The 15837-nt window shown below is 39.6% G+C and overlaps 1 protein-coding gene across 1 annotated transcript in view; it reads right to left on the bottom strand.

The window, feature by feature from the left end:
- CACNG4 (calcium voltage-gated channel auxiliary subunit gamma 4) overlaps window positions 1-15837 on the bottom strand; it is a 575352-nt gene that overhangs the window by 228239 nt on the left and 331276 nt on the right. Inside the window, exon 2 of the mRNA XM_069199890.1 lies at window positions 9083-9166. Within this exon, the coding sequence (XP_069055991.1) occupies window positions 9083-9166 (84 nt within the window). The remainder of the gene's footprint in view (window positions 1-9082; window positions 9167-15837) is intronic.

Here is a 15837-nt window from a genome sequence, read left to right as displayed (position 1 = left end):
CTGGTGAAAGTAACACTATTTTGAGGAAATTACTAGTAGAGGTATTTAAAATGTAAATAACACTTTGCCTCTAACTTATTAATAAAATTCACCTTTCAGGCGAAGGAGGGAGTGTCGCCAAATATGATAACCTCTCAATGAACCCTGGTCTGGTGCCTTCCAGACGCAAATAAAGTGATCTCTAAAAGTATCCTTGTCTCACCTTCTAAAAGCGTCTTTTGAAGTTAAGATTTGGTCTCAAGAAGTGTTGGTGTTTAGAGGGGTCAAATACTCAATATGTCATATAGCAAAATAATGAATAAACACAAATGAAATGAAAGGTCCAAACCATCTTCATAGCAATTACGTGGAATTTATGTACTGACCCTGAAATGAGTAAAATAAGGTGACAAGAGGTAAAATAGGCTTTAGAATTCCATTGAAAGTCAAGGGTAGTGATTGTTAATCTGAAGCCCAATCTGAGTCCATGAGAAAAAATGATGATCTAGTGACTACGTTTGTACCACCTCTCAGTGCAACAATGGTAAAAATACGAGTCCAACTTATGAGTATATGCAGTGAGGGAGAAACTATAGATTAGGCCTAGAGAAAAAATATGTTCTTGAACACAAGTCCTTTTCTGGAGCAGAAACCTCTTCAACAGTACTGCTTCAATGCTTCAACAGCCTAGGGCTCTGTGAGGTTGGATACATTATCCAGATCATACTGGTGAAAATGAAACACAAGTCAAAACAGCTCCATATAGCAGAAGCTGTCCTTGAACCTCTGGTACTCATTGTAAACTTGTCAAATGTTCTGGACAATTTTCCTCAGCTGGATCTTTCTTCAACTTTTAAAATGCTTCTCCTTCCAAATTTAGGATTCACTTTACACTGACACCCCAGGACTCACATATAGAACCACCCTTCAAGTAAAAATAGGGTTTGGAACTAGACAGTAGAACTTTCACCATGGGTGAAGGAGAACTTAAACAAGTGATCAATATCTGAACTGGCTTTTGAGCTACTTAGAATTTACCAATTCAGATTGCAGACAACTGCCCCAGCAGATACTAAGGAACACGCTTAGGGTGCAGACTGAAGAGCTATGTCACAGAATCAAGTCTGAGATTGTGAAGCTCCGTTGGTAGAAACGTGATCTTGAGGAGTGGAAAGCTGCTTAAAAAGGTGTGTAAATGTCTAGAGAGGAAATGGAGAAAGTCCTATGACGAGTTAAGTAAACAAGATTATAGGAAGGCAATTAGGATCTATCGTTCAGAAATCAGAATCACTCAAGCTTCCCATTGTACTGCAAAAATAGATAAGTCCTCCAACTGGCCCCAAAAAATCTTTCAGATCCTGAAATCTCTCACTGAACTCAGCTCTCTACTAGAGGCTATAGTGGAACATAGCAATAATCTGGCCAGTTTGTTCCTAAAAATATCCTAGATATGTACTCATGCTTCCCTGACAGGCTGAAGTTATTAGATTCTCCATCAGGGAGAAAATTCTCAGAGAGTCCTAAACCAGACTGTCTGCCTTTCCTGATATTACAATAAGTTGTCTTTCAGAACATTTCAGTGTAGTTAAGTCAGGTTCCCCCTTGGACCCAGCCCCTCTCCACATCTTGGAACAAGGGTCTGAGAACATCTTCTCTGTCCTGCTTAGTTTGCTAAACTTGTCTTTAACCAGTGCGTTGGTTCCCCCTCAATCGAAACTGTTGTGGCTTCATCTTAGTGCTTTGCTTGGGCACACTTATTTTAGCTGCAGGCCTGCAGCCTGCGTCCTTTCACCCAAAATACATATTTAATTTTGTTTATTTATTTTATTGTATTATAGCACAGCTTGTGTTTCAGCAAGGTTGTTTTATATTTCTAATGAGCTGCTTTTCTGTGAAAGCATTGTTGTCAGTTCCTTTGCATGACATTTGATCGTATGCCTCAGGTCACAGCTGAACATGATAGTTTGTTTAGTATTGTCGGCCCAGGAGTACGGAGAGTATGGAGCCAACCTTTTAATCCGAGACACGTTATCACGTCAGGCTTGTTCCCAGAACACAACATGTTTTGTTATAGATACACCACACAGGCCAAAGGCGGTTAGAGGGGATTCCAACCAGAGCCATTGCATGCTGCCTGCCATCTTGTCGACAACTACACTGACTGTGGTTTTGTCTTCCAGCTAATCAGGAGGTTTGCCAATAGAATAATGGACAGACTCCTGCTGCACTTCAGGTATGGGGTCGGGACTCCTCCCTTACACCTGGACAGGCAGAAAGGCTAGACACCACATTTAAAGATTAGGGCTTAGGTAGGAATCACTAAATTTATGCTTATTCCAGGATGTTGGGACTGTTTATATTTTTCACACTAATGGTCACAATCACCATTGTGCTGTGTTTCGTGCTCCTAATAATCGTACCTCATGTTTTATATGCTAGGATGCAGTCACTTCAATAACATGTATTGAAATTATTCCTGCATCTCTTTGGTTGTCTTCATGTGTACGAGACCTTGTGTACATGAGTGAAAGGGGTGTGATCTGTCAACCACAAATTCCTTGAGGAGTTTGAGTGTTATGTTTCTAGACTGACAGAAATCATCCTTACTTTGTAGGTTTGGCTGAGGTGCTGCTAGCAGTGTGTGGCTGACAGGCTCCATCTGGTGTGAGACTGACTCAGTCACTCATACACGGATGTGCTGCCACCCTAAACTCAGCAGTCTTACCCCATAGTAAGAATCCTACCACAATGCACCACCAACATTGGTCAGACACTAATTTTACAGATCTCCTGGGTATCTCAGTCTCTCACATGTTAAAGGCACTCTTATTACCTTACACAGAGTCATCTGTTGTGTTAGGGAAAATCCTCCTCATCTAAATCTCAGTCTGTAGGTTGTTCAAGCTTGAACCTTAAAATGATTCCCTATTTTTGGTGTTCCAGACTCTGAATTCTATCATTTAATATGGTGGAACCACAACCAATACAATTCGTAATGCAGACTTTAAACATTGCCCGTGCGACGGCTGATCCAGCTGCACATCAACTGGCTATCTCAGGAATAAATCCGCAAACTGTGCATACAGTAATGGGTAAATCACACACCAAACTGGAGGAAATTCCATTTTGGATTGCACAAACAAACAAATCAGATGAAAGCAGTGTTTCCCCATACAGGACCCCAAGATAAAAATAGAATTCTTGCAACGTTCTTGCCGTTTGGGAGGGTTCCCTCACTAGATGACTGTGCCACATGGGGCTCAGTCTTGGCTGCCATTTGTACTTCCACACATGGTGCACCGACACTTGCGTATCTTTCGGAAGGTTAAAACAAATTCAAAATGAACACAGGACAGCACCTACTCTGGACTTGGGGATGAAGTTAACGCATAACTTTGAAACAGTATCCTCAATTATTTTAAGTAATATTGAAGGGGAAGCAGCAGCATAGACAATATATCAGCAGCCCAGAGACTTTCCTCAACATGATTAGGAGTGTGAGCTCCCATCATTATTTCCAAAACTTATACTAGTATAGTTTGGGATAGTTTGGGGGCCAGACCAAATAAACCACAATTACAAGGAAATTCCGGTAAAGACAATACCAAGAAAGTACAGGAGAGTTCTAAAAGACACTGGTATAAACAAAACTCATTCCTTCCAGGACTCACCTGACAAACAGAGTGAGAGAGGAGGCAGTCAGCAGACTGAAATCAGCATGTGAAAACAAAAAAATAGTCACATTGCTCTGAGATCTTCACAAAAAAAGAAGAGAAACTTCCACAACAAAAACCCAAGTTTAAAAAGAAAAAGGTTGCATCTATTTCAGCCAAACATGTCACACGTATTTAGAACACTACCAAAGAACAGGATGTGGGCAGTGACTCTGCTAGACAGCACAGCAGAGGTCACAGTATGTTGTCAGAATCTTATAGAACTTCTTGATGTGACACAGACTAATGACTTCCTTGAAGTTGAAATGCAGACAGGCACGTCTCCCCACCCGACAGGCTTTATAAATTACATGTACATATTGAGGGAGACATAGAGCACACCATTAAAGTAATTTTTTGGGGAAGATCAATACTTAGTTATGACATCCTCCACGCACAAAAAAAAGGCCACTTGACTTTTTCCTCACAGTCCCATGTCATTTTGCCTTCTTTCTCAGTAGTCGTTCCAGATGCAGTTAAAAAAGCTTACGGCACAGATTAGGCTTTGGTGCAAGTGCCAGTGCTGCACCGCAAATATGTTGGTTGGGATAGGGGTTCCCCTTACCTTGTCATACCAATAAGGTCCGCTCAATACCCCATTGAGCATGAGGCTAAAGCACCAGTGAGAGAAATTCTCTTACAATTCAAGTACCCGGGAATAATGTCCTCCTGCATCTCTCCAATGAACAATTCCCTGTTTCCGGTAGCGAAACCGGACCATTCATACACAATAGTCTTAGATTACAGACACTTAAACAGTCAAACACGCACATATGCCATACAAAATTCACATAGAACACCACTAATAAACAACATAGGGCCTGATTCTAACTTTGGAGGACGGTGTTAAACCGTCCCAAAAGTGGCGGATATACCACCTACCGTATTACGAGTCCATTATATCCTATGGAACTCGTAATACGGTAGGTGGTATATCCGCCACTTTTGGGACGGTTTAACACCGTCCTCCAAAGTTAGAATCAGGCCCATAGTGTGCAAAAAATACAAACCAACCTTGGATATTTCCAATGTTTTTTCTGTCAAAATCTAGCACCTGAAAGCCAGTATTTAAGCACCTTCATAGTGCTAAGGTCTCCAAGAAAAGTTTGTAGATTCCCTCAGGGTATAAGAAAAACCCAGGACTGTTTGTTACCCGTGTTACATCAATATTACATGATATTGATCCTGAGGCGTTGTCCTTTGTCGATGACATCTATTTGATAGTTGACCAGGGTGGATCGCATTGTTTTGTGATTTATCTCATTGGGCTACAAGTTAAATTTCAAGAAAACAAATATTGCTATATAACTTAATATAGTTGAGTTCCTTAGTTTCCCAGTTGACCATAGAAGGCTATGAGTATTGGATGAAATCAACTGATTTAAAGAGTGTGTGGGGGTCAAAAGAGTTTCAAACATAGGGTATGGAAGCTTTATTTAGAGCATGTCTTATTCCATTACAAATTATATTTTTTAATCACACCATACAACAAACAACTCGTTTAGGATTGGAAAAATAAAACAAATGAATGCACCAAGTATTCCTTCACCAGCTAAATTTGACAATTGGCAAAAGATTTGAAATGTCACCGAGGAACAGCTCAATGGTTAGGTTCAAAACTACTCCTTTAATTCCACACGTTCAGGTCCCAACAGGTAGTTAATGTGGCCAGTGAACAGAAATGGTTGCCATGCATGGTTGTCAACTCCACACAGGGTTTTAGAGTGAGCGGACCTGACCCTTGTTATGTCATCACACAACACTCTGGTATTGTGCCAACATACAGCGTGGTTAAATATTACACATTAACAGCTGTAGTCTATTTTCAGAAGATATAGACTTACAAAATTTCTTGCTAGGTTCTAGGAAACCATGCTCAAATTGTTTCTTATATGTAATATATAATGAAATTTCGAAGGTTTTGCAAAAGGAGACTGCAGCCCGCTTAAGGCAGATAGATCAAGAAAACTTGGAGAAAGCTCTAGCTATCGTCGATAATGGTATGAACACATTGTCTAACTGCATTTGCACTTTAAACAACATTGTGTCTTCTGAAATTGACATCATGTAAAATAAGATGCCACTTTTATATCATGGACAGAGTCAACTTAGGTCCATTATGCAGTTGAGTTGGACGTTACAAAATCTTTAAATTGGCTGTGTGCCCTTGAAACATGTTCACTCAATAGAGCTATTTGCCGCATTCAACATAGAAACAACAGATAATGGCTAAGAAAGAAGCTAGTTACATCATGCTTAATGTTGAAAAGTTAGCAAAGTTGCCTTTTATTATGGCAGAAATGTGATCGTCAGTGTGGGTAATACATAAGGTTAGTCTATCTATTTCAGCATTCCAATTCACTTTGTGTTTGAAACATTTTCCTAAAGGCAGATTCAAACAGCTAGGATACAGTCATATACATGAGGTGTGGGAGCTGCCCTTTGATTACAGATATTTCAATGACATGAAAGAGGCCTTTCCACTGAAGACACCAAACTCACAGGTGTGGTCCTCACACAGTGGAACTACCCACCAAGTATCACAGCATGTATATGCTACGGTTTCATTAAAAAAAACTCCCTCTTGTGAAACACAGATCTTATAAGGGTTTGCTTTTGACAGCAGTGTTATCCATAAGTTTACACATAACCTATAGGTTCATGTCTCAGATAGTCGAGCTATCTCTCAATTTTCGCAGAACTTTTAGAGACATGCATCACATAGCATAACTATCATTTGTGTGACAAAGACATTACAAGTTCATGCCTCAGATAGCAGAGCCAGCTGCCTAGTCAAACATCTGTCTATTTGTGCCTTTCGATAGCAGATCTGTCCGTCGGGTTGTGTACTCCACTTACATTGTTGATTAAACATAACCTAGGTGATCCATGTGAGTTGGGTGATCACATCAAGTGTCAGAAAGCAAATAGGACCTCAGTCTCTTGAAGTCCAGTACCTAAGTTACCTGCCTAGGTTCCACCCCGTCTGCTCCTCAGCAGTGCTGCATCATGGAAATTCACAATTAAGATTTCCCTTTTTCTTTCATTTCTTGTATTAATGTCAGAGAAGCAATGAATTAGTGCAACACTGATGGAGACATGGATACCTGTGTGGGTGACGGGATTCTTAGGTACATAGCATATTTGCACCAAATATAGGTTGTATTTTGCATTAGATTAATACATTTGTACAAATTAGTAGGGGGTGTGGTACCCAGATGTTGGTATGCTATTTTTGTGGCCATTTACATACTGGATTTTATGGACAATTACAACCAGGTTAAGCTCACTTGAAATAAAGTACAAGAAGCAAGTAGTGGTTTAATTTTCCTATCACAAGTGCATGCTGATGTCAGAAAGAGTCTGTAATAAGACAATTAATAATGAGAGTTTGCACATGCATAACATACTTCCACATACTATATGTGGGATAAATCAGCCCCAACTGTACATAATCAAAATATTGGCTGTTACTAAGGAGTTCTATTATTATAAAGAGAGATTAGAGAACAAAAAAATAATGTTACTTGAGGTACCCTCATGACATACATTTGGGGATATTTTACTCCCCATAATGCATGGTCTCAAAATGTACTGTATACATACATGTATCATCCATTAAATTAGCTTATTTATTATATGCAGAAAAATAACCCACCCATGCATATGTTTAAACATTGTGGATAGCACTTAGAATAGCAACTAATGAAGAATAGAATTTAAAATATGTGAAGGTAAAAACAATTTACAGCATATTGTTGTGGGATTAATATACAACTAGGTATCACTGAAAAACAAGGGGCTCAGATTCCTAAAAATATAACTTTAATCCTAATAGTTTATGTGTATGCTTGCAGTAAATGTAGATTTTTTTTTGGATTCAGGATTTTTTAGGATTTTAGGACAGCGATATCCTTGTCATCAATATTTGTATTACTTTGGTTAGGTGTTGACTAGCGATATCTTTGTAATCAATGTAATCAATGCATGGGTTAGCATGACGCATGGGCAACACAAGCCATTAGTAATAATATCTTTAGGACTGCAGACTCTCTTCACCTAAAAAAAGGACAGTCCTATCTATTTATGCGTGGCGACTCCGCAGTTGTAAAGATATTTTTTGTGCAGAGACTCCTCAGTTGTAAAGATACTTCTAGTAAAAAGCGTTTGTGAATATCAAACAATTGTAAACTTACATCAGGGTGTAAGTTTACTTTTGTGAATCATGCCCATAGTCTTTCCATGAGTTCTTCTGCAGTTCCAGGTGAATCCTCAAAACTCTGCAAACTTGCTACAAATATATAACAAATGATAGGGATTTAAATTTTCATTTAATTTAAGAATATGTGCCCCTTGTTTTTCAGTCATACTTAGAGGTATATGAGTACCATGCAAGATGCTGTTGAGGGTATTTACCTTTCCATATTTTTTTAAATCACCATCGCAAAACCAGATCTTCCATGTAAACATATGTAGAAACAGGTCAAACTATATTCCCTGACAATCCAGGTTCCTTGGAACATTAAAGTCTAAACCGGCCCACAAGTAACTAATTGTCAGAATCATTTTAAACACTAAGGTCGTCATTATGAGTAGTCAATTTTTTTCTGATCCCTGTGCAAACTATTATTTTACAGGGTTCGGTATTGCAAGTTTTTGAGTAATTACCACATACTTCACAATTGTCCCTAAATATATTTCAACAGGTGAGATTTGTCGAACCTTACTGCTTTAAAATGGCTAGTAACTATGGTATATGCTGATTTTGGCACACTTGTTATGTCCCATTCTAAAGGGCACAGCTTTGAATAGATGATAATTATCAAGCCTTTTAAATTCCAGTCCTTGTGGTGTCGAATTTTAAAAGATGCAATAATTATTGTATCCCCAACTGGGTTACTTGTACTTAAGGCCTTAGGGCTGATGTAGAGTTGGATGGTGAAGGAAGATCATATAATTTATGGAGAAAGTTCTAAATTTGAAGAACAAATGGATAGATTTTTTTCTCCCTTATAATTCTGATATAGAAGAGGGAATTCTGCCTTTGAATTTAAGTTCACCTTAATCATCTCCTCCAGAAATCAATTAATTTCCTGTTACCACCCAAATTTAAACCAACCTCTTTGCTGTTAATAATTGGTTAACAACATCTACAAGGGTGGACAGGAACTGAGCGGCTTGTGCTAGCAGACCTCTTACACTCCTTCTTCCTGGGTGGGGCCCAACAGTGTACTTTGTGGCTCATACAAGCTGCAACAATTGAAAATTGTCTTTTCCTAGCTATGATGCAGTGTTGCAGATGAGGAGAAAGTGTGCACCAAAGTCTGACCACTTTCTTTACATGCTATTCTATTATTTAAAAAAGAAGAAAAAGTAATGCAGCTACTTACGTAGGATATATTCTGAACTGTCATGGTCGTAGTCATTGTCCTCTGGAAAGTGGTTGATCCTGAAGCAGTTTCCTTTGTAGAGCCCTAAGCAAAAACAACAAAAAAACGGTAAGCCATTGAGTTCAACTTCTCAAAGCAGACAATCCTTTGCAATTCAATTGTGCTGAAGGGTCGGACTTCGTGATTCTCTTACTAAATATAATTGTTGAAGCATGGTTATGTCAATTACATTCACACAGACGTATAATTGATTGCTGTACAGATCATACTCAGTTCTAATTGGTCAACCGACAGTTACTCACTTCCCTTGATTTTTCCACGTAGAATTGGGAAGTTTTTTAGATTGGTCAAACCATCACAATGAAATATTATGAACCAAACCTATTGGGCTGTTGTTAAAATACAATGTTGTTTTGCAAATATCTTTGTGAGCATTCAGTTAGCAGAACAGTGCCTTACTAGTCAATGCATCACTAGGAAAATAATGGAAGTTTATTTTACATCATGATCAGTTTACTGACCAGCAAGTAATTGTCCATTCCATAGCCAAAGATTTAGTTAATACCTACTGGGATTGGCAGAGCTGTCAATCTAGGGTTTCTACCATGAAATGGAGCTTCTCTAAGGAATCCGTTTGGTGATATTGATTGGCAAACAACCACTTATGTATATAATCCATTTCTAGGAAACCTGAGAATAAAATAACTCTGTAATTAAATCCTTGCATGAAACAGTATTATGGGTAGGCTAATTGCCTGTATCTCAAGAGCCCTGAAGGTACACCTAAAATAATGGATTCTGGGATCAACAACATTTTACAATTGAGGTTTGTCGAGGTGAACAATATTGTAAGAAAATGAATTACTCTGTCTAATACTGATATCAAATAAAAGCTCAGCAGTTATGAGACAGCTTTCACGTTTTCTTAGAAAATTTAATAACTAAGGGCCTGATTTAGAATTTGGCTGACAGGTTACTCAGTCACAACTGTAACAGATGTTCCATGTGTCGAAATCTAAATCCCATTGTACCAAATGTATTTAAATTTCAGCGGACAGGACATCAAGTGGAGGTCAAGAAAAAGGGTAGGGGAGTTGCAAAGCTACATTTCTCATTTTTAATTCCCACAGGAACGTTTGCTCTCTGGTATTACAGCAGAGTTGGCACAAATTTAGAACTTACCTTAGTGTAAATCTGTTCCATAGTTGTTGACAAATTTGAACTTAAAGAAGTGTTAGGGTTGGGCATGAAGGGATTAACCTCCAGAAAAAGTTACTGCTATCTGGACCGTTGATATCCAGATAAGCTTTGATAGGCCACTTTAAAAGGGATGATTGGTTAATCCTGTTTGGCTGGTCATAATGTGGACACTATGTTGTAGCAGAAATTACAAGGCTCCTGGATATAGTCCTTGTGTTCTGAAAATAAATTAAACAACTACTTCCTGACCCCCAGGAGCTTGGGACCCAGGGATACTTGCCCAATTAAAATGCTCTATAGTTAGAGCCTGTTTTTGAAGATCACAAAAAAGTACACATATAAAGGGTGATAAAAGAATTTAGTCACAATATAAAGCATTTGTCGGTGGTACCATACTAATTTTAAGACCAGTGGTGTGTTCTAAGGTGACATATGTATTAACAAGCATTTGCAATGCAATGGATCTCGCCTTTGCTCGAGGCAAGCCGATTCAAAGAGCTGCAGTGAGCGCAAATAGAGAGACACAATTATCGACAAAAATGCAATTATCCATGTTTCAAGGTCGATGGCCAAGGCGGTAACAAAACCGCCCTAAGGAGGGACGAACGTAAAGCAGTTACCAATGAAAACAAAGGATTTTTGAAAGGCAAGCCCATGAAACAGTGATAGTGATGGCCATGCGGTGGACTTGGTTAAAAGCCCAGATACACACCAACAAGTCAGAAAAGCAGAGCTTACGTGCTGCTATGCTCGACCTAAAAAGGAAGGTTTGGGCTTGGCAAGAGAGTTACCTTGCAAGGTCTACTTGGCAGCTCAAGATTGCACACACAGTCTCTGCAATGAGAGGCCTGAGACATGTTGAAGGGATGCCTGAGTAGGCAGCAAAATCAGTGCTCCAGGCCCACTGGTAGCATTTAATTTACAGGCCCACTAGTAGTATTTAATTTACAGGCCCTGGGTTGATAAGATAATGTTACCATGTTTTAAGCAGAGAGTGCATGGCATGCACTTTAGCACTGGTTAGCAGTGGTAAAGAGCCCAGAGTCCTAAAGAACAGCAAAAACGAGGTCAGCAAAAAGGCAAAAAGTCAGAGGAAACCAGGCCAAGGATGCCAGGTCTAACAATCTACTTTATTAATGTCAGAAACAAATCTGGCATGCGGAGTGAAAAATGTAATTTCAACACCAGCAGCCAGTCAGTTGATTCTCCAGCGTTCTACTGCAGCTTCACCACTGTATTATAATTAACAAGTATGGAGCTAAAATTCTTAATTTCTGGCAACAATTTGGCACCCCTGAACGTCACCAAATGGGATCAAATCTACAAAACTGAAAGCATTTGATATAAATGATACTGCTCTAAATAGACAAAGTGAGGGGGTTCTTTTGTCATAGAAATTATAGTTAGTGCTCTACGAAAAGATAATATGAGGACACATTTTCCACTTATTCTCACACAATTTCAGAAAGAAAGACCTGCAATGCTGAGAGAAACAAGTACTTCCAACACCAGCAGCAGCCTGTCATTTGATTTCCTAATGTTCCACTGCAACTTCACCACAGTGTTCTAATGGACAACTCGGGTGCTAACATTTTGTATTTACCACAAGTGTGTGGCATACCTGAACGCCATCTTGATGGAATCAAAGCTGTAAACATGAAAGCAAGCATTTCCTGCAGAGTGTACTACTGTAAATGAACAAAATTAGTGGTTTCTTTTTGCCACAGAAAGTATTTTTAGTGCTCCAGAAAGCTAAATTCAGGGGACACTTTGTATGAGTGCTATGCTTCCTCATCCATGTCAGTAAAACATTCTGACAAGATGAGTGAAACGTGTACTTCTAACACCAGCATCAGTCTGTCTGTTAACTCCCTAGTGATCAACTGCAGATTCACCACAGAGTTCTAATGAACAACCACAGCACTAACATTTTGTATTGAAGAAAAAAGGGGGGAACTGATACCATTTTTTATGAATTAAAGCCAGTGAATTTAAAGGTTTTTTTCTGAGGAACAAGCTGAAGTAAATGAGTATAGAGATTTTTCTTCCTCTGGATTTGACTTTTTTGTACACTTCTTTATTGACCTTTTCAGAAAGTGTTGTAAACATTATGACAGGCATTTAAATTCAATATGCTGGGTTTGGGTACAGTACGTGATCTACTACATTATAGGTAAAGCTAACCTATGACTGTCAATTATATCCCCTTCCATAGCCCTGCATATCTTCACTGTTGTGTACACATCATGTAGGGTGAGAGTCAACCATAGAAATACATAAAATTGTATAACTTGGCTGTCAGATAGGATCACAGCATGTTCATCCTGCACTTATGGTTCAGGTGCCATCATATTTAATGAAGGGTAGAGAACAGAGATGAGGGAGTAGGATAAATAAGGGGTGGAGTGTTGGGGAACAGTCAAAGACACAAAGGAAGCCTCAGGTATGACCACAGATTAGCAAACTCAAGTTCCTCTGCATCTACTTCTTCCCCTTTTACTAGAGGTTGGTTGTCCTTCCAGAAATAAGGAAGCTTCCCTTGGGACTGTTTTCTCAGAAACATTATACAGATCTACACCTCATCCCAGAAATGTTCCACCACATGGCATTGCCATACCATATGAAAAAATCGTGCCTCCTCCTCCATACACCTGGGACATGTGTTCATTGATCTATGGTGCCATAGGTCCTATTATTTTAGCAGTCAAACACGTCATGACGTATAAATAAGTGAATTGGGAGTATTTCAGTGTGGCATCCCTGGAAGGCCTTAAATGTTACTCAAGCACTGAGTCTTCTTTCGCAGACCATTCTCGATTCAGATGGGCCTCACACCATCAGGCTCTGTAAACCGAGCGCTGTGTTATGTAGTGAAATGCATAATCACTTGTCTGTGGGAGTCGTGTCTCAGGAGCACTTGTAATACTGGGGAGATCTTCGTTCCCACCTGATTAGTAGCTCATGGGAGTGGCAGCTGATGAGTGAGTGTGGAGTGCAACAAAAAGTTACCGGGCCCAGGTCATACAGTTCAGTGAGATTCGGAAATGACTTTAATACCTTATCAGTAAACAAGGCCCCAAATAATATGAGGCCTGACTCCATCGAAGGACCCTCCAAAGCCCACTGCAACCTGGCATAACCCACAATGGCAGCTCTGGGACATATGGCATCTGATAGGTTCTAGGCTGCACATTTGCCTTTCAACACTTATATGCCACCTGTACCAACATATCATTCCTGTATTTGCCCAATTTCAGTCCCAATAACCACTGCTATATAGGGACAATCCCTAACCTTGTTTGTATGTCATCTGATTCAAGGTTGCACCCAGCGCTGAGCCAGCACATCGACCATTGCAGCTGTGTTGCCACTCCACCCTCTGTCAAAGGGGTGTATAATTTCACAATTGTCATTATGTGACTCCCTGTTCCACATATCAGAGTTGTGAGTAGCAATTGTAGTTCCCTGGAAAAGCTTTTTCACAGTACCACCTGAGTGCCAGAAGGAAATAAAGCAGCCAAGAGAGCACCAACATTTTCAATATTGCAACCCTGCCCATCGGGTACAGAGTGAGCAAGGACCAAACCAGAAGTGATTGCCCTATGAATGTCAATGACCATCCCAAATTTCCACCCACCAGGTCTTTCTCGGAGTGGTAGACATTCACTCCCAGAAAACTAACAACATTGTATTTCCAGTTCAAGGCTGTAGCAGCAAGCAGTTGTCTCTGGATATCTGCCATTTTGTGCAAGGGAAATACACAGGATTTATCCCAGTTTATCTTTAATCTGGACATCACTCTGAACCATTCCAGCACGTTAATCAGGAAGTCCAGCACAGGACTATTGTCACACAATAAAATCAATGATTTGTCGACATATGTTTTAATACGCCACCTCAATCCATATACACATCTGAATCCAGTCCTTTGGTAAGCAGTAGGCATGCCAGTAGGCTCATCGACAGTGCAAATATGTTAGGAGACAGCAAGCTCCCTTGCCTCATGCTCCTTTTAATTGAGATGGATACAAAGATTGTTCTGTGAGTGCAGACTCTTGTTAATGGCTGTGAGTACAATAATTGTACCCATCTCAAATACATTGGACCCACCCCTATCTTGAGGAGGAACACTATTAAATATAGGGCCATTGCAAGGTGTTGGACACCTTCTCCATGTCAGGTGAGGTCATCCATGTGCCACTGTCACATCATCTAACCATATTCATGATACTGAATAATCTGTGTATATTTAGAAAGGTGCTACTGGGTGGAATGAACCTGTTTTGATCTGGGTCCAAGATAGATTGCGTTCTTGGTATCAGGCAGTTCGGCAACACTTTTCCCAGTACTTTATCATCAAGAGTTAAGAGGGATAGCAGCCTGTGTGATCTAACACTTAATGGGTATTTGTCAGATTTTACCAGCAATGCTACTCTCATGAACGCCGATAGGGTCTCCAGCTCCCTCGCAACCTTATACACGCGTAACAGATGAGCTGCTAACCGCAACACATATGAAGTATAAATCTAAACAGGTAGCCTGCCAATGTCAAGAGGCATGTTTCTTGCTATTTGTTTATGTGCTCACTGTACCCCTTTGAGTGCCAGCAATGAACACTGAGATGCTAATACTGGTATAAAATCAGTGAGTTAAAAATGGGAGGGGAATTCTGTGTTTTAATAGGCTTGATGTATTTTTAAAGGGGCTAAAATAGGTAAACAGTGAGACATCTGCAAAGTACAGCATCCACTTACCAAATCTCACCCTACCCATCTTCTCGGTAGATTAACTGTTCCCTAATTTTAAAACAATAATGTTTTCTTAAACAAACTTTCTGTGAAGTGGGGACAGCCTTCTGTGCATAGTAAGGAGCTGGACCAGTTTACAATATCATAAAAACCCTGAAATGTAAGGAAAAAACTAATGTTAAGAGTGACATTACAGCTAGATTAGGTGCAAAGACCTAAATTCACACAAAACACCCCCTATAAATTCACTAAAGTGACGTTATATTTACATGTAGAAATGAGACAGGAAGTAGCATTAAAACCCCCAAACCACTGAAATAAGCTAAAGTTTCGTCAACTAAGTATAACTTGCACCCCCATCATGCACGGCTTATAACCTCACATATTACATCACTCATGACATGTTAAATTGCATTGTTGATGACCTCTCATTAGCTTGATCAACATTGATCAAATTAATAGTGAGTGCTGCGGTCCCCTCCAAAAAACAATGATCAAAAAAAGGCGAAGGGGGTGAGGAATGAGCTCAAGCAGTGGGTTAGGTAGATGCATGATGAGTAGGCGTAGTGAACTGTAGAAGAAAGGTATCAATGAATGCTTAAAGGGCAATGTGAAAAATATTCCTCTAGTTGGTCTGAAAACATGTAGGCTGATATTTATGAAAAATGACGCACAACTACGCTAACGGAGTTTTATGTCATTTTTCTTAACGTTGGCTAACGCCATTCCTTAGAGCCATCTTGCGTCATATTTATTAAATGACGCAAGCTGGCACTAAGGAATGGCTAGCGTCTAAAAAAAAAAGAT

This window comes from Pleurodeles waltl, chromosome 7, assembly GCF_031143425.1.
Source record: "Pleurodeles waltl isolate 20211129_DDA chromosome 7, aPleWal1.hap1.20221129, whole genome shotgun sequence".
NCBI lineage: Eukaryota > Metazoa > Chordata > Amphibia > Caudata > Salamandridae > Pleurodeles > Pleurodeles waltl.
Note: the sequence above shows the minus strand (reverse complement) of the source record. Positions and strands in the feature narration are given on the sequence as shown.